A 24,745-nucleotide genomic window follows, 5' to 3' on the forward strand; every position below is an offset into this window, starting at 1 on the left:
CAATTCCAGTTTCCTCCTTACAGCTGTTCACAGCACATCACCTTGCCTTTCACTGCCTTATACCTATATATCATTATCATCTCACTGCATTCTTGTGACCATAATCACAAAAATGATGTTGAGTCATTTATTAAAAACTTATTCCATTCTCTCAGTACAAGTCCTGGAGATGTGCAACATATTTTGCAAAGGTATTGAAGCAAGGGGAAAGTAATAAAATCACACCAAATTTAAGATGGTTTAGCCAAGTTGTATCTTATGTGTTCAGTAACAGAACACAACAGAAGGTTCATTGTTATCAAAGTCCATTAATTCACATCAGAAGGTTTATAAAGGCTTGTGTGAACAAATCCACAGCAAAATGGTCCTGAATACATTGTATCTAGGCGTAGCTTATTGTCCAAGCACAAAGGGTGCATCTGTAAATTGGCTGACACTAATCTGTTCGTTGTTGCATTGAAAATTCTCCAAAGAAATGCCAGCAATTTGAACCATTGTAACATCAAGGGAAACAGGTGTTAAAGGACCCACAGAAATAGGCTGAGACTTTTGTGCTCTGCTTTGTTTTGCCTTACACCTCGATGAAATGAATTGAAACACATAATAATAACAAATAACCTAGCTAATAAATGGAAACCAGTTGTTTGCTCTGTGATGATTCAATGGCGTCAGACCTCAGCTAACATGATGGCATGAACTGTGCCACACAAATGTAAACTGAAGGGAACATCAAAAAGAGCTAAGAAGCCATTCTGAATCTTAACAGTACAACTGGAAGTGTACCTTTCCATTGCAAATTGGCTGTCTTTCATATAAATGCAAAATTGAGCCAACAGACGCAGACTACCACCAATTTGGAGTGCCATTAAACTTAAATGTGTCAGCAAATGTGACTTAAAAGAGGTTCTTTAACCTGGGCAGTGAAATATGACTGTCAAGCTTGGAAGTTTAGTAAGTTTGTCCTAGAATGATTACTTAATATGGTCTTAATATGGACGATTTCAAACATTTCAGTTTTTTACTCAATAGTAAGTGATGTCGTTATAAAAGTGACGTTATTATAAAATAGTTTCTCTGTGACAAATTTGAATTTGGCCAGTCTCAATGTTGTCCTCTTTAGCCAATACTGTAAAAAAAAAACATTTTGACACAAATTTGTTATATCTCCCAATTCAGTTGCAAAAGAAAATATTTCAAAATACATTCTTAATCAGTTTTTATGGATCTAGATAATAATACTGATACTGATTATGAAAATGGTTTATTGTTTTGAACAGCAAGGTTTGTATAACCATTTTTAGTACACATGTATTGAGTATGTTTTAACCATGCATTTTCAGATTTTATGATTTTTTGCCCTTGCAGTGGCAGTGGTACTGAGGAACCAGAAGGTCACTATGCCAAAGACCAGCAAGAATACAGTGAGATTGAGCAATTCAGTCACATTCCCTGCACTTACTGCATTCACAGTGTGCTTTGAGATTGCCCGCACTGCCACAAAGAGCACAGAGACCATCTTTACCTACACTGATGCAGCTGGGACATCTGTTTTGGCATTTGAGAAGACAGCAAGAGGTATGGAGATGTTCATAGGCAGTTCCTCCTGCTCTGTAAATAACCTTATCACCAGCTCAGATATCACCTCCAGCATGATGCCAATCTGCCTCACCTGGACCAAGTCCTCTGGGCTTGTGGCAGTATACTTTGGAGGCAACTATCACACCAACACCTGTTCGGCCACTAAGATTTACACCCTGCAGAGTGGAGGACTCTTCCAGCTTGGAGGACAAGGATCTAGTGAGGTCAGTGTTGACAATCAGAACTTGGATGGCTTCATTTACAATTTCCGATTGTGGGATCACGCCATGGCCGTTGCTGAGCTCTCTGCCCTCACCTGTGATAAAAAGGGTAACGTCATTGACTGGGATCATAGCTTCTGGACCATCCCAGGCTCTTACACAGAGACTGACAGCACACTCAGCTGCAGTGAGTATACTATTTGAGCTTTATTGTTTGAAAGTTGGTTTATAACTTGTATTAACTTGTACAAAAATGTAAGGAAGTATGTGTAAAACATTAACTCCATCTGCTTTATTGTTTCGCTCAACAGTTCCAAAGTTATTGGTAAATAAATGGAAAGGCTGAAGACAATTCATTTGATGAATTATAGTCATTATGGTATCCTGATTTTCAGTGCAAAATTACACATAGAGAAAGCGAGACTCTGTGGACAATTTGGTAACACTTTACAAGAAGGTTCTATTTGGTAACTTTAGTAAAAGCATGAGGTATCATGAACTAACAATGAAAAATATATTTTTACAGCATATATTAATGTTGGTTAATGTTAGTTTATTTATTTTTTGTAAGTTCATGTTAGTTCATATATTTTATTAACTGATGTTACTGTATATAATATCTATAGATTAAAAAAGTGTTAGTATATATTAAGGTTATCGTTAATCAAGATTAATACGTTTTTTTGTACATCGGTATTTCATGTTAACTAATTTTGTTAACTAATGTTAACAAATAAAACATTTTTGTAAAGTGCTTCCGTAGTAATTATTATTGAAATAATTTTCATTCTTTTCATTGCAAACACAGAAAATGTTAATGTAAAGGAGACTTAATATAGATTGAGTGCTATTTATTAGGAGCAGATCATCTTTGACTGTTACAGCCACAAAAGCAGGCTGTAAATTGAATTTTATGGAAAAGTAAATTTTTTATTGATCACGTAGCAGTAATTCATCGAATGATGATCAAATGAAAGAGAAGAGTGTTAGAACTTGCCATATATCCAGATGCACAATAGTCTAGCACATTAAGTATTTTAGAGAGCTGAATTAGGAGCCTGGATCACAGTGGAAATGCAGTGTACAGTCCCAGTAAAATATGCCAGATCACACTGTAAACCCTAATGTTACCATTACTGGAAAAATTCAGTTATCTTAATTAAACATTACTTTTAGTAATTTTTAGTAAAACTTTTAGTAAGTTTTAGTATAAAATCAAGATTTTAAGTGTAAATAACTATTGATGACAAAATTGCAGCTATGGGAAATACCCATAGTCCCTTGCGCTTGAATTTTTTTTAATTTATGATTCCTTTTTCAAAGGGAACATATGGGGGCAATTAAATAGTTGTTATTAAGACTTCGTAGAGGTTTTAGCACTTTTGTTGCAAATAGTTGTTTTGTGTGATGATGTCATATAGAATGATCTATGTCCCCTTTGGTCATGTTGGACCATGTTAACTCTAGTTCTGTTCACCTCGTGCATGTACGACTGAATTATAGGTATTTATGCATTTCAGTGGAGAATTACGTTTATTCAATTATTTGACCTTTAATTGGTTATAAATTGGTTATAATATTCTTAAGAATTTGACCTGTTAATGCATTAATTTTAGTGAATTCTACTAGAAACAACAATATTTACATAGAAAATCTGAGTTAAGTCTATTTGCATCTAGTTACCTAAACTTAAATAGTTAAGTTCATTCTATATGAACACCAAGTTGAATGAGTTTACTTAATTAATTGAGTATTTCAACTTATTAGTGATTTTACTGTAGTCTGCTGCATCCTCCACAACCTATCACTTAGAACTGACACCCAAGATCAGAATTGTGGCATGCAAGTTGCGCTTAGAACTACATTTTGTCGTATTTAAGTGCAATAATTCTTAGTGAAATGAGCACTTAAACCATGCATGGAAAATATATGATGATATTAGGTCAAATCTAGGTATTCATTCATAGTGAATCCCCTTGTTAGTTTTACCATTGCTTGTTCATGTTCTGATAAACAAATGCAGACACTATCTTGAGATCTACATCTTATCCCACCATTTACTTTACCAGCATTCCTAAAACTGCACTCTGACATTCCTTCAAATATCCTCCAACACTGAGCATTGAGAAATTAGCTTTGGGTGGGATAAAGCAAAGAGCAAAGGCAGGCATGACTCAGATGCATAATAAGCCTTACCAGGGACTGCTTTCTTCTACTTAGCTGGGTTCCTGAAACTCTAGATGCTCAACACAACTTGGGTCAACAGCCCATGGGGGAAAATGTGTTCCTTTTAAACTATGGCACCTCAAATCAGATGCATTAACTCACTCAGTATACCTTGTATTCTCCAAGACAGATAAAGCCGGATGTCCTTCGTGAACATTTGGTCTGTGTTAGTGTTGGAATTGGTGTTGGAATTATTCTCTCCAGATAACCTGATGAATGCTGGTTCTTTTAATCCACTTGTCAGCAGTTTGAATAAAAATCACCTATGTAGGTACAGATCCCTGTTAAAGTTGTTTTGTTGCCAGGAGGACATAAAAACAGAGAGGGCTCTGATTCCTCAGAGTTCCTTTAGATACCAGATCATATGCAAAGCATTAGCGACACACATTGTCTTTTTATGTTAGCATTTACTTGCATATGCTATGGTACATGTTTCCTATCCTTTATAATTACCTGTCAGTTTCAAAGAGAGATGTTTTGATTCTTAGACTAGATATGGAGCTTACTTGCATAACACTGCCTGAGGCTGATTTGAATTAAATGCTTGTGCTAACTGTAAAACTACGACTAATTTGTTCTTCTCATCTTTTCCAGTCTGTTACCCAAATTGCATACATTTAACAACTGCTTCAACTAGTGGTGAGTGTGCTGCTAACATGCCTAATATGTGAGTTGTTGCTTGCTTTGATCTGTAAAGGTCATGCGTGAAATTTATATAATGTAATTCAATGTTTTGCTGTATCTACAAAGGCTTATTGCACATAATTGTATTTTTATCTGTGTTATAACTGATGGACATTTACTTTTCCAGGAGAAATGAGACCCAATGTGACCATCAGTCAATATATATTTTATTTAAAATAATAATAATAATAATAATTACACAGAGCATCTAATGCTTATTTGAGTATGTTTATTGAGGTATTTGGCCATCCATCTATGAACAATACTGAAACTACTTTGCAAAAATAAAAATCACAGACTCATTGCTTATTTCCTTCATAAAATGATGGCAACAGCTATATGATAAAAAACATCACTGTTCAATTAACAATCAGAATTACCATTTATGTAGTGTGTTATTCTAACTGTAGGCTATTTACAGTTGTCAAGCAACATAGAAACCTGGAAAATTAATATACAATGTGCAGTCACAAGTGTGCTTTTAAAGTCATTTCACTTATTATGCCCATTTATAGTCATTATATACAGTACTGTGCAAAGGTTTTAGGCACTTGGGAAAAATGTTGCATAGTGAGGATGTCTTCAAAAATAATGCCATAAATAGTTTTCATTTATCAATTAAAATCATAAAAAGGCCAGTAAACGGAAAAAGAGCTAAATCAACATTTGATGTGGCTACCTTTGCCTTTAAAACAGCCCCAATTCTCCTAGGTACACCTGGACACAGTTTTTCTTGGTTGTTGGCAGATAGGATGTTCCAAGCTTCTTGGAGAATTCACCACAGTGTATTCTAAATAATCTTATTTAGGCTGTCTCAATTGCATCTGTCTCTTCATGTAATCTCAGACTGACACGATGTTCAGTGGGGGGCTCTGTGGGGACAATGCCATCTGTTTCAGGGCTCCCTGTTCTTCTATACTTTTCTCTTTTCTATTTGCAAATGGGATGTTTGGAAGTCTAAATTCATATTTCCTATTAACACACTAAAGCTAAAGATATAATTAACCATCTTAAGACAAATGTTTTTGTTAAACTTCATATGTGCCTAAGACTTTTGCACAGTACTGTAAATGAACTGCTTCAAATGTGGTTCAACCTATCAGAATTTATAGTCAGAATTATAAAACTATTTCGTAAAGTCCTATTCTAAATCATTATTTTTAACTACTTGTCCTCAAAAAAATATCGAAATCCTTAAAACAACATATATGTATATGATAAGCAAAATTACATAGATAGTTCACCCCAAAATGAAAATTATGTCATGATCTACTTACTGTATGTTGTTCCCTAATGACATTCTTTCTTCAGTGAAACACAAAAGGAACTGTGGCAAAATGTTCGGGACTGACAGCATGTATCTTGAATATGCAATAAGTATATTTTGCCTTATTCCATTCATTCACTTTTGAATTTGCAGTATCAGTGCTAGACCTGTTCCAGACCATTTTTTGCTTTTAGCTGGCAATTTTACTTACTAGGTGTAAGACCCCCTAAAGCCCATAGCAGACAGTCAGATGCTGGAACCAATGACACAACTATTTCCTTTGCTCAGTTACAACCAGCTGTTCTTGTGATGTTGGCTTGAAGTCAAGAGGCCCGTGAAGTTGTGCCGGGAGCAAAACGTATGCTTTCACTTATAAGCATGCCTTTAAAACACCACCCTCCTCTTTCTTTCCATTGGCTACTGTTGTGGCTCTCTCTCATCCTTTGATAAGACTAGTGGGACATGGTGATCCTAAGTCGCATGGAAATGCATCAGAGAAGCCCATCCTTAGAACAGCTCTTTTTTTATCCTCACCCTGCCTTTTAAAGCACAATTTCAAGATGATCAGAGACTTAATGCTACAACACCTGACAGCTGCCTCGGTGTGACTTCTCCATTCATATATTTAAGAGCTCTTAAAGTTATCCTGCTATTTCATTGCTTCAGATAATACATTAAACCAAGGTCCTGACTCTCTGTGGTCATTAAAATTCCCAGGGCACTTCTCATAAAAGAGTAGGGGTGTAACCCCGGTGGCCTGGCCAAATTCCCCCCCATTGGTCCTTATCAACCATGGCATCCTATTACTCCCCATCTATAAATTGGCTATATCACTCTTCTAATTCTTCTCCACCAACAGCTGGTATGTGGTGAGCATGCTGGCGCACTTTGGCAGCTGTTGCATCATCTAGGTGGATGCTACACACTGGTGTATTCCCCTGTTCACTATATAAAGCGCTTTCACTGTAGTATCAGAAAAGTGCTATGTAAGTGGAACATTAATTAATTCTTTCATTCATGATGTGCTATGGATTACTTCTGTGTATTGACATCTAGGGATGTTTGGAGGTCTTTTTCAGTTATTGCATTTAGATGTTCATCAAAAATCAGCTAATTATTAATGCAAGAGAAACGTGTTTTCAGGAGATGTTTTTCTCAGGTTTTGACATCAAAATGTAAACATATTGAAAAAAGGCATCAGATTGTTGTTTTAATGCAGTGCAAAATCGATTATCAGAATAATCCGATTTAGGAATGAGCTTAATGAAATTGCCTTATGTGAAACCCAAAAGTTTTTGGTGAAAAAATATCATATTTTAAAGCAAAGCAGTGGTCCCCAACCCAGGTCCTGGAGTACCCCCAACACTGCATGTTTTGGATGTCTCCCTAATCTAACACACCTGATTCAACTCATCAGCTCATTAGTAGAGGCTCCATGAGCAGAATTGCGTGTGTCAAATAAGGGAGACATCCAAAATGTGCAGTGTTGGGGGTACTCCATGACCAGGTTTGGGAACAACTGCTTTAAAGGATAGTTAACCAAAAAGATCATTCTTTCATCATTGAATCACTCTTATGCCATCTTAAACTTGCATCACTTTCTTTCTTATGCAGAACACAAATAGATATTTTGAAGAATGTATGTTTTCTGTGCAAATAATGTATGTCAATGGGGTCCAAAAATTATAAGCAAAAAGGCAGCATAAAAGTGATACATACGACTCAATGTATCGATGTCTTCTTAAGACGTACAAGTCCCCCCCAATTATCAGATAAACCCAAAAGGCCCCGAGCTCTAAATAAAATAAGTTCTTTATTTCTTTTGTGATATCTATTACAAATCCACGGAAATGTCAGCCTTTTTTTAAATACCATTTGTTCGGCCGAATGCCGAATGCGAAAGCAGCACGAGCACAGGCAAAGAAACTGCGTCTCACAGGTGCAGTGCATTTATTTGAAGAACTACAGAGAACAGCCTTTGATTCACAAAACACTTTCAAACACATAGATAAAGTGCAGTTTACACTGGCAGTCTACAAAGCCAATGGTTTAGATGTATATAAGTGACAGAATTCGTGCAACAGTATGGATGACTTATTTACTGAATACTGAAATATTTAAATCCTGCTTTTATTTAATGTTTACTGATAAAGAGAAAGGTGCCTTAATACCCTAAATATGTGCCCGGTACCCTTTTGTAATATTTGGTTAACCGCAAGAGTTCACAAAGGTTTATTCTGTTTTTTTGCCATGACTAGGAATAAAGAACGTTTATTGCCATGGATACATCAAACACAATCTCAGATTAGCAGGGAATAAAGTGCAGTGAGCTATGAACCTAAATAGCACAATACATAGATCTTCAAAAGATAAAATCACATCAAAGTCAAACAAAAATAATCTCTGTCAATGTCTGAAACATAGTAGGCCTATTCTTAGTCAATGTAAAATGTGCAATTCTGCCCGAACAGCTTCACTTTACATGAGGCAGTGAACGCTTTATATTTTTATAATGGATTATAAACCTCTTCGTGATGCATTGATTTGAAATGATTTAGCAAAACTTATGTAATTATTGTCTGCAGGGATGGGGGGTAAACATTGGCTCCCTATTTAAAAAGCGCTGAATCTTTGCCAGGTGAAAAACAATCTGGAATCATGTGTAACAGTCACATTAATTCCTCTTTGTAACCTGAACTTCATCAGAATGTTAATGTGTGACACCAGCGCTGATGTAGCACAGAAAATTATGAAACAGAACACAGGTGTCTCAAGATGTGTTTTTAAATGTTAAAGTTCTTTTAAAGTTAATACAGTGTCAAAAAAAAATTTATGGTCCTGAGCTGATCAATGATCAGAGACGTCCATTGTTTTATGAGTGAACTGTTGTACCGACAAAAACATTAATTTCCAAGGTGCAAACTATTCGCCATTTGGCGAAATTTACCATTTTTCATTTAAAATATGTCATGAACAGTAGGTGATTTGTAAGCTATTCATAATTGTGAATGTGAAAACATTAACAGAGCAATTTTCAGTCCAGCCCTGACCACTGCTCTCAATGTCCAAAGAGATGTGCAGTCCACAACTGAACGGCCCCAAAGTGTGCCGGCCCACCGGGAAAATGCCCAGTATGCCAGATTACCATTCCAGCCCTGTTAGTGTTCAATATGAACTGTTTTTGTATAGAAGAGTACAGCGTTAAGATTCTTGAAGAAAATATTGTGTATAAAGATTGTACTGGGAGGTAAAAACAATGAAGGGCAACTTGAGGGCAGTTAATAATTTTGTGTAGGCTATTTTATTTTTGCTAGTCATCTGACACAGTCAGTTGTTTTTACAGATACATCAATGATGAAAATAAATGAAAATGATATTCCTCTTTTCTTTGAGAGAGCACAAAAAAGAAAGAAAAGATGACTGACAAATGCAAATTGCTAGCAATGCAGACACAGTATTCGTCTTGCACTGTGTGAACTTTAAAAATACATGTATCTTTTAGTTTTGTGCCTTTATCACATTTCAAGCATTTATTCACAAAATTATTGCTTTACTATATTAAAGGACCAAAGAGGACCATTATAGTTGTGACCCCCCCACCCAAATGTTCAAGACATGGTTAAGGCCTTGACTTTGGGTGAATAACAGACCAAAATATAAGTCCCTATTCACTATAAATCTTGACATCTGTGGTCTCCTGAACTATCCCTTTAAGGAAAAACTTCAAAAACTTTGAGTTGTTCAAACTGGATCCAAATGTATTCACTCAAATTCTGGTCTGCGTTGTATGCTCAGACAAGTTTTGATGAAGCTTATTCTGAATGCTTTGCTTCAAATTATGTTCTATATTTAGTGTCAGTGGATGCATTCAGGTGACTTGTTAATACACAGCTTGAGGTTTATGTCAGAAACTAGCAGATGACAGAGCAAAAAAAATAAAAAAAATATTTAAGACATCTATTATGCATTTGTGTTGAGCCTGAAATCAAACTAGCGGGCAGAACCTTTCTTTCAATCAATTGTGGCAAATTATGAAATTCTACCATTAAGTCACTGTTTGAGTTTCAGTGTGGACATTTTGAGGTCACATTCCATTTTTCAAAGCCCAAAGGAGTGATGAGAAATATCTGACACTTTAACAATCCAGTTCTTATCCTAAATTGCTATGTATGTTCATTTTTCAAACACTTATTTTATTGTAAAATTTCAAATGAGTTAATTGTGTTGTTTTCAAATCTTTTATAGGCACTGTCATACCAACGCTTGCCCCAGGAACACCAGGTTGTACTTCCCCTGGACTGGGCTGCCCAGGTAGGGAGAAAAATATTTTTCATAACTTTAGAACAATGTAAGTTTCATGATGAACACATAATTAGGTATTCCTCACAATGTTTATGTTTCATAGATAATTAGATGACCCCTTGTAAACAATTATTGCCTCATCAAAGTCTTTTATCTAATTATTTATATTTATACGGCTTTGCTAATTAACAATATTCCTTTGTGTTTTCATTTATTTGATGGTTATAAAATGAAGGTTAAATAAGGATTCAATTATGCTGTTTCATTTTGTCATCTGAGATTTTTAGGTATGCTTGTCACTTTAAACAACTCTCTTGGAAAAAGATTAATAATACTTCATTTGCAAGTTTTATTACTTTGTGCACGCAAGCATTCCCAAAGTGAACAGCTTGTCTTAGCTCGTTAGGAAGCCCCTAAACTGAACCAGTGGCCAATAAATGTCCATCATCTGCAGGGAGCCATGAGAATCCTCAGGCCTCCTGTCCTCAGTAATGGCCATTAAAGGTCATTGTCCCGTTTTAACCATTTGCCTCTTTCCCACTGCTCATATTTCATTGCATAATATTTATTCCCATGTAGTAAAAAAAGTCTAATTTTTGTTTGGAGGTTTGACAGTCTTCAGTGACCTATTTTTGTTTTATAAAGTTAGTTTTCCATATTTAGAAGTGTCTGTTAAATTTTCCTTCTCATCACTGAGCTATGATATGTGTTGTATTTTTCTGTTTTATCTCATGATTGCAGGGTATCATGGAGCTAAAATCTCGATCTAGATCTGTGGTTCCCAACCCTGGTCCTGGAGTACACCCAACACTGCACATTTTGGATGTCTCCCTTATTTGACACACCCAATTCTGCTCATGGAGCCTCTACTAATGAGCTGATGAGTTGAATCAGGTGTGTTAGATAAGGGAGACATCCAAAACATGCAGTGTTGGTGATTCTCCAGGACCAGGGTTGGGAACCAGTGATCTAGATGAACAAACATTTTAGGTTAAGAATGTATTTAGGCCTAATGAATTTTAATGAAGCACACTCGATGGACACCCAAACAACACACCATATGTGCTTGTTGAACATTTAGTTTAAGAACCATTGGCATTAATAAGGGTTTTGCGCTCCTTTTGGTGCTATAACAGCCTCCACTCTATTGGAAAGGCTTTCTAGTAGATTTTGAAACCTGTCTGCTGAGATTTGCTCCTATTAGGACACAAGAGCATCAGTCTGCATTCCAACTGACCCTTCGCTAAGCTCCACCCCCTTTGATTCCGTCGCTCGCTCTGACAAGCTCTGCAGAACTCCCCACTGGAATGAATGTGAGATTGCCATAAATGCCGCGTTGTTTTGGCTAAATATTCTCAAAAATGGAATGGATAAAATTATTACTTGGGATGGAATGAAGAGTAACATTGCAAAGCATATTTAACTGATGTTTTTTGTAAAATAAATTGCTAAATTACACAGTAATTTGATTGAAACTGTGCAGACTGTAAATCAGAATTGCAAATGATCATCACAGTCACATAAAAAGAGAAAAGTGTCATCTGATAGCGATTACAAACCTCATATCATTAGTGTAAGTGAAAAGAACTGCTTATAACGTCTCATAACACACTCATTTTGATGATGTGAACTCTTTATTTACTATCACTTTTACTAAGACCTGAATCAATACATAAATGAACTAATGTTAAGTTGTTAGCTTTAATTTACCCTGGAGGAAATGTAGGTGTCACCACTGATGTTATACATGCTCATTTGTGAATAATGAATGACACATTTTAATTCATAGGATGCTCTTCTTAATATTTATTTAAATATTTTTTTTAAAGAATGAAATAACACTTTATCCTCTATGTACATCGTGCCACTGTTTCAAGTGACCCAGAAACAAAGTTTAAATTTTTTTTGTATCATTTAAATAAAATCCTGCTTTAAACAACTCAAACACACATCACTCCCATAGGCCCTCATTGTTAAAAGGCAAATGCTTGTCAGAGTAATAGTGGTGGGGCAATAGTGTAGGCTTTGTGCAGGCCAGTCAAGTTCTTCCAAAGAGACTCAGTAAAATGTTTGTTATATTGATCTTGCTTTTTGAACATGGGTAATGTCATGGTGGAACAGTTAATGACCCCACTCTACTAAAAATGTTTAAGAAGATTGCATTGCAGGGTGGCCTGGAAAGCTCAGTGAGTATTGACATTGACTACCAACCAGGAGTCGTGAGATCAAATCCAGGGTGTGCTCAGTGACTCCAGCTAGGTCTCCTAAGCAACCAAATTGGCCTGGTTGCTAGGAAGGGTAGAGTTACATGGGTGAACCTCCTCGTGGTCAAGATTAAGTGGTTCTCAGTTCTCAATAGGGCGCGTGGTAAGCTGTGCGTGGATCACAAAGAGTAGCATGAGCCTCCACATGCTGTGAGTCTCCACGGTGTCATGCACAGCAAGCCACGTGATAAGATGCGTGGATTGACAGTCTCAGAAGCGGAGGCAACTGAGACTTGTCCTCCACCACCCAGACTGAGGTGAGTAACCACCACCACAAGGACCTAGTAAGTAGTGGGAATTGGGCATTCCAAAAATGGGGCGAACAGGGGATAAAAAAAAGAAGATTGCATTGCTGCGCTTGATTTTTGGTTGTAGCTGAATTAAGTTAACACATTCATTTTAAAGTGGTGTCCACAAACATTTGAGCATGAAGTGTATCATTAACTCTTTCCCCGCCAGCGTTTTTAAAAAAAGTTGCCAGCCACCGCCAGGGTTTTTGACGATTTTCGCTAAACTTTAATGGCCCGCAGAATATTTTCTTCCATGAATATATGAAGATGCTATATATCAAAATAAAGAGCCTCTGCTTTTAGGCAAAAAAAAACAATTTTATTTTATCTTCATTTGTTCTTTTTTTATTGCCACTTGAACAGAGGTAGGTTTTGTCAAAAACAACATTTCGGACAAAAAGCTGAGAAAAAGGCATTTTTATCAAACAAGTGCTTTAGTATTAGTATGGTGTTCCACTTCACGTTTGAGACGATCGCAGTCTGTTTCTTTGATCAAAGAGTTGCGTACTCTTTCATAACATGCACGCGGGTCTTCCTTACCGTATACCACCTAAAACACGGATACCCGGAAAAAAATTCCGTGTTTGGCGGGGAAAGAGTTAAAGAATGGAGTGTTTGGTTGGGCAGTCATAGATACTAATCATAATTTCTTGAGTGGACTCCATGGCAACTCGTTACCTAAATCTGTCAGATCTGGGGAAAATAGCATAGGTGAAAAGAAACATCAAACTGACTTAATGTACTTTTTAGAATACATAAGATAGTCTTCGACCTCCTGGGTGATTGTGGGGAATTACTGGTTCAGACGGAAAACAGGATAGAAATTGGAAACTAGCAGGAGAATTTCTCTCAACTCTCCCAATTCAAATATACTTTCACAACCCCAGCACATTAAGTAGATTTAATCACATTATTGAATATTTCAAGCTTTTGCAATTAATTATTCATAGTTTTCAGGTGATGCTGCACTCGGTACTTGGGAGGGGCATGTTGGGAAAAAACATGAATGCCCAACTTCTCATGGCGAATGTGTTAACATGCACATCAATACACTGATAACTACCAAAATATCCGCTCATTATTGAAAGAAAAAAAATGGCCACTAAGGCTCGGGTACTAAGTCTCGGGTTTTTCTGTATGCTGTTTCAACTCGTGCACGGTCAAGCCTTTCAAAGGATACTCTTTTGACCACGAGCACCAAAGGCCTTATTCGACACATACACACTACTACTGCTTTGTGATACTCTTTTAAGGACAGTCATGTCTACTTGTCTAAAAACTGGGCTACACAAGGACGTTCCACATGGACTGTGCTGATGACAACATATTACTAAATTGTTTCAGCATGCAGAAAACCAAAGTATTTAAGGCATTTACATGACTTCAGAAATATTTTGAGTTATTAAGCATAGTTAGCCAAAGAGTGTGCATGTAAATTTCTTAGATATGAAATGCATTTTTTTGTTCATCATTTTGTAAATCTCTCTTTTGTGATCATCTCACGCTATGCTTGTGACGTCACATCTGTTCACTTGTTCCAACAAATGTTCTTGCATTTTTTTATTTCACTCTAACTTCCATTTAATACCAGTGTGCCCTTCTTCCATCCCTGCCACCAGCCACATTAACAGTTACCACCGCATCCACTGCCACCACTAACACGATTTCTACTAATGCAGCAACCCACGGTAAGCATTCACCTGTGCCTTCTCATAATTGTATGTATGTCTGTATTCCTTTTGTTTCATGTGGATAATGTAATTTGCATAATACAGGACAGGTGGTTGTCACTTTTTAGTGATAAACTCCTGTTATCACTAAAAACTCATTAGGAGAATATTTTGAATAGCTGCAAGAGTAATCCTCCAATCCACAAAAGGAAAGTGGCTGCCATATCTTTTTTAATAATGTCAGTGGCTGTGTTCCAAAATAGCAACCATAATTATTGTATAATGATGTTATATATGAAAAAATGTCCTTAGTTTAAAATTATTTTATGCTTGTTAATGTTAAGCAAATTTGAAGTGGTAATTTTGCAGTGTACTGGTAAAAACTGATTCAAGAGCTAGACTACCTTAGTGTGTTGAATCATATACTGTATTTTTTTTTTGTCATGTTTTAGCACTAACTTTTATATAGTATTAAAGGGATAGTTCACCCCAAAATTCTCTTATTATTTACTCACCATCATGCCATCCCAGATATGTATGATTTTCTTTCTTGGGCAAAAAGAAATTAAGAAGAATATTTCAGCTCTGTGGGTCATTTCAATGCAAGTGAATGGTGGCCAGGCATTTGAAGCGCCAAAAAACTGATTAAGGGCACATTAAATTAATCAAATTCGACTCCAGTAGATTAATCAATGTCTTCTGAAGTGATCCAGTCGGTTTTAGGTGAGAACAGACCAAAATGTAACTTCTTTTTCACTGTGAATCATGCCATTGCAATCTCTAGGCACAATCATCATTGCAAGCTCGATTACACATCATTGTGCTTGGCACATCCGCAGAGCACTAGATCAAGATTGGTTTTTATTAAGTCAGTTCATTTGGCAGCCATTTTTGGAATGCTCCCATGCCACCTTTGGAACACTCCTATTTTTTCTATGTAAACAAGCACCATACAAGTGCAGCTTCTGTCTTCTTGAAAGGGGAAAGACCAAAATCTCCAAAACGGTCGGCCAAGATTACGATCAAAGAACATATTTCGAATCAGACAACAGTGGTATCATAAATCGTGCTTCTTACGGTGGTGGTGTCCTAAATGGTGTATAGCTAATGTACATGCATATTCTTGAGTTGATTGTCAGGTGATGTCTGTATCTAAAAGCTGATTGGCTAATTTAATCTTTAATGTGAGTTTTCCTTTCTGCATCTGTTGACTGTTGGGCTTCTAATCTCCTATTCATTTTAATAGAAGTTACCCGTCTCTACTTAAATATCTCTGACTAGGTGGCACTATAAGAATCGAGCTTGAAATCATGATTGTCAAGGAGGCTGTTGTCAAGATTTATAGTGATCTGTTCTCACCAAAAGAATTACTGGATTGCTTCAGATGACATTGATTAACCAACTGGAATCATATGAATTACTTTAATGCTGCCTTTATGTGATTTCTTGAGCTTCAAATGCCTGGCCACCATTCACTTGCATTGTATGGACCTACAGAGCTGAGATATTCTAAATTCTTTGTTTGTGTTTTGCAGTCGAAAGAAAGTCATACATATCTTCGATGGCAAGAGGGTGAGTAAATGATGAGAGAATTTTTATTTTTGGGTGAACTAACCCTAAAATCCTAAAAAGTGTTGATTGTGTATTGTAAAATTTTTTAAAAGATCCTTGCCAGATGCTACAGTTTACTTTATATTACAACTTTAGTCTTATAAACCATCTTCCAGCATTATAAATAATTTTCTTACTAGCATATTCTAGTTCAATACAGCACTTAGTTTTTTATAATGTTATTAAGTAGCTCAATATTAAGCTTTTCCACATTGTATTCACAGACTCTGAAAGTTAATGCATGACGGTATCATTATCTCTCTATTCTCTTCATCAGCTATTACTACTACTCTTTCATACGCATCTACTCCTAGCATGCCTCTAACCACACGTTCTGGTAAGCAGATATCTAGATTGCCTACTATTTTATATTCTGTTTAATGAGGTATCATAAATGCCTTCACTCATTTTTGCGCACAACTCTGCTTCATGTACCAACAATAGCGAAACTCACAACAACTAGTGCTAATACAACAACCATGACTACTGGTTAGCTTATAGTCCACCTCTTACCTAATAACAGATTTCTGATAACAGATAAACTATACTTTTTTATAGAAATGCTATATATGTTTTTTATATTGCCTTATTAAGCAGTGTTAACATGTCATGTAATGTCATGTCTGTGTGTGTGCCATCATTAGTAAAAACTGCATCACCCATAACCCTATCTAACCTGCCATCCAACAACCCTGGTTAGACATCACTTCTGCAAAAGATATATTACCATTCCCAAATGCTCCATATTGACTAGAACATGCTTTAGATTACACCGAAAATATTTACCAATTAACAATGTTTCCAAGGCCTTATTATTTAATCACATTTTACATGTATTTATAATTCAACTTAAACTAGATATACCTGAATTTGTTATATAATTTTGTAGCAATTAGATACTAATGTGCCATACCTTCTAATATTTTTGTTGTTTTTTTAACTGTTACTGAAATGGGCTACAGGTTTTGACAGATAATGTACTTTTAATTGCCAAACTGGGCAAAAAAAAAATAGAACCAAAAACAGGTAAATAAACAGACAAATGCATGGCAGTATATTTTCTCACGTCCTTATGCATACCTTCACTCTATGTGTTCATTTACCTAAACCATTCACATGCCACTAGTCGTTTAATCCATTCCTCCATCTGCAGCTGCTGCTACTAACCCGCCTCTGTCCAACAGCAAAACCAGTGGTAAGCCAAATGTTTTCTCATGTCATACATGGCTTGTGCTTAACTGGGGATGTCACTGCTACACTTCCATTTCTACTGACAATGGAAGTCCAGCTAGCTTGTCTAAATGGAATCGTGAATAAAATGATTGGTTTATTGCTCTGGTATTCTCTAGCCATAGATTAATGGCCTCTTTCTTAAAGCCTTACATGTTTGATAATGTTGTCATAATTATCCCCTCCCCTCTAACCCAACAGGATAATAATATGTTGTTTTCACACAGATTAATTGGATGAATAAACACAACTCTTCACTGTTCTGTCAGGTGCCTGCTATGTCTAGTTAATTTGTGGTGTTTTGTATTTCCTGTATGTATCTGTTAGACTATTGGAAGCTTTGTGAATTTTTTCAGGTCATAGACGTCTTCCAACACTTATCTTCAATCTTTTTCATTATACAGCTTTCTTAAATGTGTTATGTCAAAATCTTTCTGGGCTACCTTTACAGTTGTTGCTGTCCTAGCTCTTCAGCGAAGCAACAAAATGAACTTCCCTTATATTATGACATTCATTTTCTTTCTGCATAACACTCTGTCAAGCCATTTACATTTAATTAATTGCATAGATATGGCAGTTATCATTACTCATTCATGATGCTATTGTTATCTTTATAGCCTTTTTCCACTTACATTGCTTCCATTATCTTTACCTGCCTGGCAATGCCTGATAGATAACTAAAAGATACATTTTCTGAAACCTTTGGTTTGTGTATTTCTAGTATAACTTCCATTTTGCCATCTTTGAAGTCTTCAGCAAGGTCTTAACCACACATTTTTCCTTGTATCACCAAAACATAATTTTGATTGGGTTAGTTGGTTTTCCAATTATTTGTTCTGTGTTCTCTTTTTGTTGTGTTGTTATGATATATCTCTGTTAACATAAGTAATAGTCTGAAATTACCTCTTAATTTCTGACAAATCCTGCACACTCGGCTAAATAATTTATCTGGAGGAGAGAAAGAGAGGGCTGCATATTTGTGGTCATTGCTGCGGCTTACTCCTCACATAGAGACTCCATCCACTAGCTCTCCCCCTGCTAGACCTCTTGTTGCTCCTGTTCCCCGGAGCCCAAAAACATCAATAGGTTTCATCTCTACACCCCTCATCTGGCCCCCAAGGAAGAAACTAGAGACCCATCAATCGGCCACACAAGCGCCCCATCATCCATCTAGACCAAGCCACCTGCCCAACCAACAATAAGCATGACGAATGAATCCCACTGGCCCATAATATCTACAGTGGCACACGTTGCCAAGAAAACAGACTGTACATCCATGAGGCCAGCATATTCCCAAGTGAGGCCTCTGTGGTAACCAGACACTCACAATCAGGGTAAAGAATTTGAGTCTTTCCAGACTGCATCACTTATTAATCTCAAAAATATCACGGAGATACTCGATTACACATCTGGGTTTGGCTCTGAGGTTGATGATGTCTTCAGCCTGTTTGACATTGATTCCAGCTACTCCCTTGATGAAAACTTGGCCTCTGCCATCCCTCATAATGTCTTTCTTGGAGGTAGAAAGTGTGCCTACTGTCAATACCAATACTTCTGGACCAGTGAGACAGGCTGTTAACAAACAGGAATATTTACACAGTCAGTCAGACCTTAGTTTATTTTGGGTAATCTTAGAGTTGTCAGAGCATGAGACAGACAGCAGCTGGACACTTATCCCCTCTCTTGCCATGAATCTAGGAGGAACGGGTGTACAAATGATCCAGCATGATCTAAAGAGTCTCTTTGGCCAAACAGCAGCACAGCCTTCCCTCTCAGATCCAGAGCTATCACCCACACAACCGGTGGAATTAAAGCTAAAAAGTATTTTGCCCTGAGGTTTCCCTGAGGCAACTGTCACTGAAGACCACTTTAAAGATGTGAAACATGGTCAAAAAAAGTCCATAAAGACAAACCTTCATCTGATTGAGCTAACAGTGTTTACACATGAACAGATAGAAACTTTAACAGGGTGTTATGGCAGGAAAAGCTTGATAGAACCTGTGAATAGTCTTACCAATACCACCCCTTTCCTTTCTTCATCAGCCTCCTGACAGAGCTCTCTCCACTATCTCCCTGATCAAACAAAATGTATTTTACTCATAGAGCCTTTGGCAGTTAGCCCTCTCACAACAGAGACACCTGTTATCTCCTCTCTCAGAGTGTTGGAACTGTGGCTAGACTGCTTAAGGATTCAGCCTATAGCGCTGTCACTCTGAGTTCACACACTAGCCCGATGCCTACTGCAGGGGTTCAAAGTGACTCCTTAATGACAGAGGCCATCAGACAGGGTCCATTATCTTCTTTGCCTCACACTGATGTTTTCCAGTCTCTGACATCTGTCTAATCGCACAACACTGACTTGGTTTTACCCTCATTAAAGAACCACTTTATCCTCTCTGAAAAACCACATGCTGTTGACTCCAACCATTTTCCAACTCCCAGGGTTTTTACCCTATATTCAGGCATTGCAAGTGCCATTTTGAAGTCAATAGAGGGTAGCCAGTCCAAATTAGATTCACCTCCGGTATTGGAGCCGTCACATGTAAACAGATTGCCAGAGACTATTTTTAGAAGCTTAAACAGGCAAGAGGACAATAATCCTTCAGAGGCTGATCTGAGGCTGATTTGTCACATATGCCTCATATTTCTGTCAGCAGTACTTCTGAATTACCTTACAGTTCTGTGGTAGCCCTGACAGATGAATGGAGATGCGCTCACTCTTCACTCCTTAATTCAACCTCCTATATGAAAGTGGAGAGGATAGATGTATTGCCCAAATTTAGTTCACCCTCCCACTACATTTTTGACTCAAGCTCAAAACAGGTCATGTTGGTCAGACGACTCCAAATATGAGTGGAAAAGTGCCTCTGAGATCGAAATCCAGACAATGGATTCCCACCATTCATCAACAGAAATATTTCCCTCTTTTTCAACTCGCAAAGTGAGACATTTATGCTTCCGAATGTACCAGAGGAAGCCTTGCTTTATGAAACCAAATGCAGGTACTAATCAGAGACAATGGACATTTATATCTTCATAGAGCCTGGCCATGTCCTTCCCTTTCAGTCTGAAGAGCTTCATCATGATGGACTTGTCATTTCTGGTGCACATCCAATAAGTATTACAACCACCACTACTGGTTGGACTCACAAAACAACTTCTCTAAATGGCCCAGAGGTCCCTTCTAGGTCATTTAAAAGAAATAGCACACAAATCCCTATTGGTTCACATACTAAATTTACAAATCTCACTCTAACCATTCAAATGCTAATTTGTACAATGAACTGTTTTGTACAAAATGCACCCATTGGTCAGATACACACATATCTGTATTAATGTCTCTTGCCACACCCTCATCCTCCTTTGCATATGACCATGACTGTAGACACAGCTCATTTTTTGGATTCTACATTGTGGACTCTGCCAATGCTGTCAGAGCTTAAAACAATTGTTCAAACATGTCCATCCCCCAGCAATAAAGTGTTCAACGAATGAATCAGCAAACCCCTTCAACCACAGCCACAATGCACTCGTTGTTTAGGCTGCCACCACAGATACGGAGACGCATCAGTCTCCAGCTTCTGACGACCAGCCTTTTGTCATCACAAATGGCACAATCCCGCTCGACAACCCAGCCAATGGAGCCAGCGCAGATTCTGGCTTCGTGCCTACTAGTGCCACCCATGGGACTACTTCAGAGCCCCATGAACTGGCCCCATGTCCATGTAAAACTCCCTTTCATATTACATGTCTATGAGGACTTTCAGCTGGGAACAGTATGTTTTCCAATAACAATCTAGATGTTAGAAAGAGAAATAGCTTCTTTATTGCTGAATCCTAGAATGATGGGGGAAATCAGTCTGTTCTCTCGGTGTGCAAATTTTAGACCTTGATTTCATGTGATTTACTAAAGGTAGAAGTGTATTAACCATAGCCAGTTCTAACAATCAATGAGTTGCTGCACTTCTCATGTAATGGTTGTTAATCGCTCACTCAAATTGAGTGCAGAGGCCTCTTGTAATTATCCAGATTTTTATCATTCTTTCTTAGGAGACTGCCTTATTTTTTATTTGAACAAAGCAAAAAGGATTTGATGTTTTTACAAAAGACTACATGGATTGCAGATTGAAAATACAGTGTACAATCTCTATTTGTGAAATTTAAATTTTTTTGGTTTCTTTATGTTTTCTGGAGTCTCCTAAGTAAGTATTGGCATGGTGTAGTGATGCATTTATACAGTAGTCAAGCACTAACAACTCAAGATTCACGAGAGCCATCTTGTGATAGCAGTGGAGCATAGCAGTGGATTTCTTTATATATTTCCTGATCAACCAAGCTTTTAATTGCCTCATCAAAATGCTCAATGCTATACAAATTTTTCCCCCAATACTGTATATAAATTTGATTCAGCTAATTTTTCTTGAAACCATATTTGTTCCAAAATTTGCAATTATCAAGCTTGTGTTTTAATTTTCAACTACTGCATTGCAACACAGAAAAAAATATGAATTATTACCTAAGTAAATTGTGTTGTTTGATTGATAACTAAACAATACCTTATTATTCAATTCCCAGAGGGCATTTTCTACAAGATTTCCTTAGGGGTAAATGATGTACAAGCAAACACCCAAGAAAGTGATGTTGAGATGATGATAGCTCAATGGGTATGTTTGTATATATATATATATATATATATATTCAAATTTATTTTAACTCAATTTAAAAACTCCATTATTTAAGTATGATAACTGCTAATTGTAAGAATCTTGAAATATTTAATAGCATAATGCTGTGATTCGGAATATCCGGTGCCGATATTCAGTACAATACTTTTTTTATACAACACTTCTAGACAAAAGTAAAGTGTTTACCAATAACATAAAACAGTATTAGTGAGATAAATAGTGAGACTCCTTCTAAACATGCCACTGTTTACTGATCAGTTTCTCTGATTATTACAGCTCAATCAAACCTTTCAGAACTGGATCTACAGAGTTTATGTTGATAATGTCAAGTAGGTTTCTTTTTTACATGAAAGTATACATACAGGAACATCGCTAGCTTTGGAACTAATGATAACTGTTAGCATTCTCACTTGTCTCTTCTTCAGGTTTGGACCTAAAACTGTTCTTTCAAGGGCCACGTCTATCCGGTAAACATCAACAACACAAATCTCTCTCTATTTTTCTATCTACATATACATATATATGTATATATATATATATATATATATATATATATATATATATATATATATATATATATATATATAATATAATTTACATTTAAATTTAAATATAAATATATATATTTAAATTGATCAGTCACAACATTAAAACCACCTGCCTAATATTGTGTAGGTCCCCCTCATGCCACCAAAACAGTGCCAACCCGCATCTCAGAAAAGCATTCTGAGATGCTATTCTTCTAACCACAGTTGTACAGTGGTTATTTGAGTTACTGTAGACTTTGCCAGTTTGATCCAGTCTGGCCTTTCTCTGTTGACCTCTCTCATCAACATGTCATTTTCGTCCACATAACTGCCGCTCACTGGATGCTATTTTGTTTTTGGCACCATTCTGAGTAAATTCTACAGACTGTTATGTGTGAAAATCCCAGGAGAGCAGCACTTACAGAAATACTCAAACCAGCCCATATGGCACCAACAATCATCCATGTGATTATGTTATCAACCATGTTTGATGCCCTGTTTTGTTTTAAATATGAATTTCAACTGAAAATACAGCGATTACAAATATGATGCAATGCTGTTTTCTTCTCAGATATACCTGCATGGCCTTGCTTGTGTATAAGAATACCAGTGATGCAGTTCTAACAGTGGCAGAGATTGAAAACAGGCTGAGAAGTGCCCCTGCCATAGGAAATGACTTGATATTGGACAGCGTGATGGTGAAATCAATGGGTATGATATGTTCCACAGTTCAAAACCAATTCAGCCCTCCAAGATATGAATATGCAACAATTAAGCTGTTGCAAAAAATAAAACTATTGTTAAGAGCAAGTTGATGTGATACAGTAGCATCACAGAGCCTGCAGTTCTTACACTTTTCGGGAAATCAACCTACTAATTGTTTACAGTATGTTGTGTCTGCATATTATGCTATTATAATAGAGTGGATTTAAACATCAAAGGTATTATTCACTTTAATCAGTCATTGTGGCTGGAATGTTGCAGAAGATGTGGCACCTTTTCAAAGGAGGGTGTTTAATTTAATCCTCTTTATGATATTTTGTTTGTTTGTTTTACTTCAGAAAACTGCCAGTCAGAGAAGGTTCCATTTCACTACAGATGGCCAGAGAGCAGACCGACAGTCACACAGTATGTCCCCTGTTTCCCTTACAAAGAGCAGAATGCATCCAGGACATGGTGAGTAGACACCCTGACCTAACTTCTGTTCCTTCCCAACCTAGATGTAAATAGATATTAAAGGTGAAGTGTGTCACATCAACTTTTTGTGTTTTTTCCCCATCCAGCATGATTAGCCCAGATAATTATACATCAATCTGGGCTTCTCCAGATCTCAGAAACTGCACTGATATAGAGGACATTCCAGTTTCACAAGGTAGACTATCTTTTTACAAGGATCTTCTGTACTCTGCACACATTACTCTGAGATCAAAATACGCTTTAATAGCATTTTATTCTTTTTCAATTTCAATTTAAACAGAGAATGCAATAGAAGTGGCTGTGCAGCTTGCTGATATCAGCAATAATGAGCTCTCTACGGAAGAGGTGACAAAGGTTGTCTCCAAGGTGAAGGAGCTGGTGAATGTAGCCAAAATTAATGCCACTCTAGCCAACACTGTGGTCAGTATAATCTCCAACGTTATGATCAGCTCAGAGGATGCTCAACTGGCTGCCTCCAAGATGTATGTGCTGTTACTTAGACTAGCAGTCAAAAGTTTGGACACATCTACACATTCTTTATAATTAAAATTTTCCAGATTTTATAATAATAGTAAAGTCAGCAAAGCTATGCAATAACAATTATGTAGTGAACAAAAATGTTAGTGTGTCCAGACTTTAGATTTTTAGTCATCTGTATTGTCTTACACCCTCAGAAATGTCTCTGAGCATTATTCATTCAAATACTGCCTCTGGTTCCTCTTGCTTTTGTATCTGCTTGTGTCAGAGCACTCAAAACAGTGGATGAACTGGTGCAGAAGATTGAGTTTGATGGACCCTCTGTGGCCATCACATCCAAATACCTGGCTCTGGGAATCTCTGCCCTCAACACAAGCAATTTCAATGGGACCACTTTTAGTGCATATATAGACATCAACTCGACAGACCCTCAGGTAATTGTCATGGTTTCTCTTTGCCCTATGCTCACAGATTTGCATCCATTTGAGATGTAAAACTTGAAGGGGTATATGTCTG

General features: G+C 36.9%; 1 protein-coding gene across 12 annotated transcripts in view; it reads left to right on the forward strand.

The window, feature by feature from the left end:
• Positions 1 to 24,745, forward strand: part of LOC127624195 (adhesion G-protein coupled receptor G6-like) — a 57,467-nt gene that overhangs the window by 20,827 nt on the left and 11,895 nt on the right. For 5 of the 12 annotated variants that reach the window (XR_007968127.1, XM_052098902.1, XM_052098903.1 and 2 more), the window contains 14 exons: positions 1,366 to 1,986; positions 4,620 to 4,664; positions 10,222 to 10,287; positions 14,452 to 14,520; positions 16,391 to 16,450; positions 17,267 to 17,308; positions 21,919 to 22,007; positions 22,305 to 22,357; positions 22,454 to 22,495; positions 23,127 to 23,266; positions 23,617 to 23,731; positions 23,839 to 23,927; positions 24,033 to 24,234; positions 24,498 to 24,663. Coding sequence is in view for 11 of the 12 variants with exons in the window: in XM_052098902.1 (XP_051954862.1) it covers positions 1,366 to 1,986; positions 4,620 to 4,664; positions 10,222 to 10,287; positions 14,452 to 14,520; positions 16,391 to 16,450; positions 17,267 to 17,308; positions 21,919 to 22,007; positions 22,305 to 22,357; positions 22,454 to 22,495; positions 23,127 to 23,266; positions 23,617 to 23,731; positions 23,839 to 23,927; positions 24,033 to 24,234; positions 24,498 to 24,663 (1,799 nt within the window). In the remaining variant the exon portion in view is untranslated. The remainder of the gene's footprint in view (positions 1 to 1,365; positions 1,987 to 4,619; positions 4,665 to 10,221; positions 10,288 to 14,451; positions 14,521 to 16,390; positions 16,451 to 17,266; positions 17,309 to 21,918; positions 22,008 to 22,304; positions 22,358 to 22,453; positions 22,496 to 23,126; positions 23,267 to 23,616; positions 23,732 to 23,838; positions 23,928 to 24,032; positions 24,235 to 24,497; positions 24,664 to 24,745) is intronic. The other 7 variants (XM_052098906.1, XM_052098913.1, XM_052098910.1 and 4 more) reach the window with 5 other exon arrangements.

This window comes from Xyrauchen texanus, chromosome 30 (assembly GCF_025860055.1).
Source record: "Xyrauchen texanus isolate HMW12.3.18 chromosome 30, RBS_HiC_50CHRs, whole genome shotgun sequence".
Taxonomy (NCBI): domain Eukaryota; kingdom Metazoa; phylum Chordata; class Actinopteri; order Cypriniformes; family Catostomidae; genus Xyrauchen; species Xyrauchen texanus.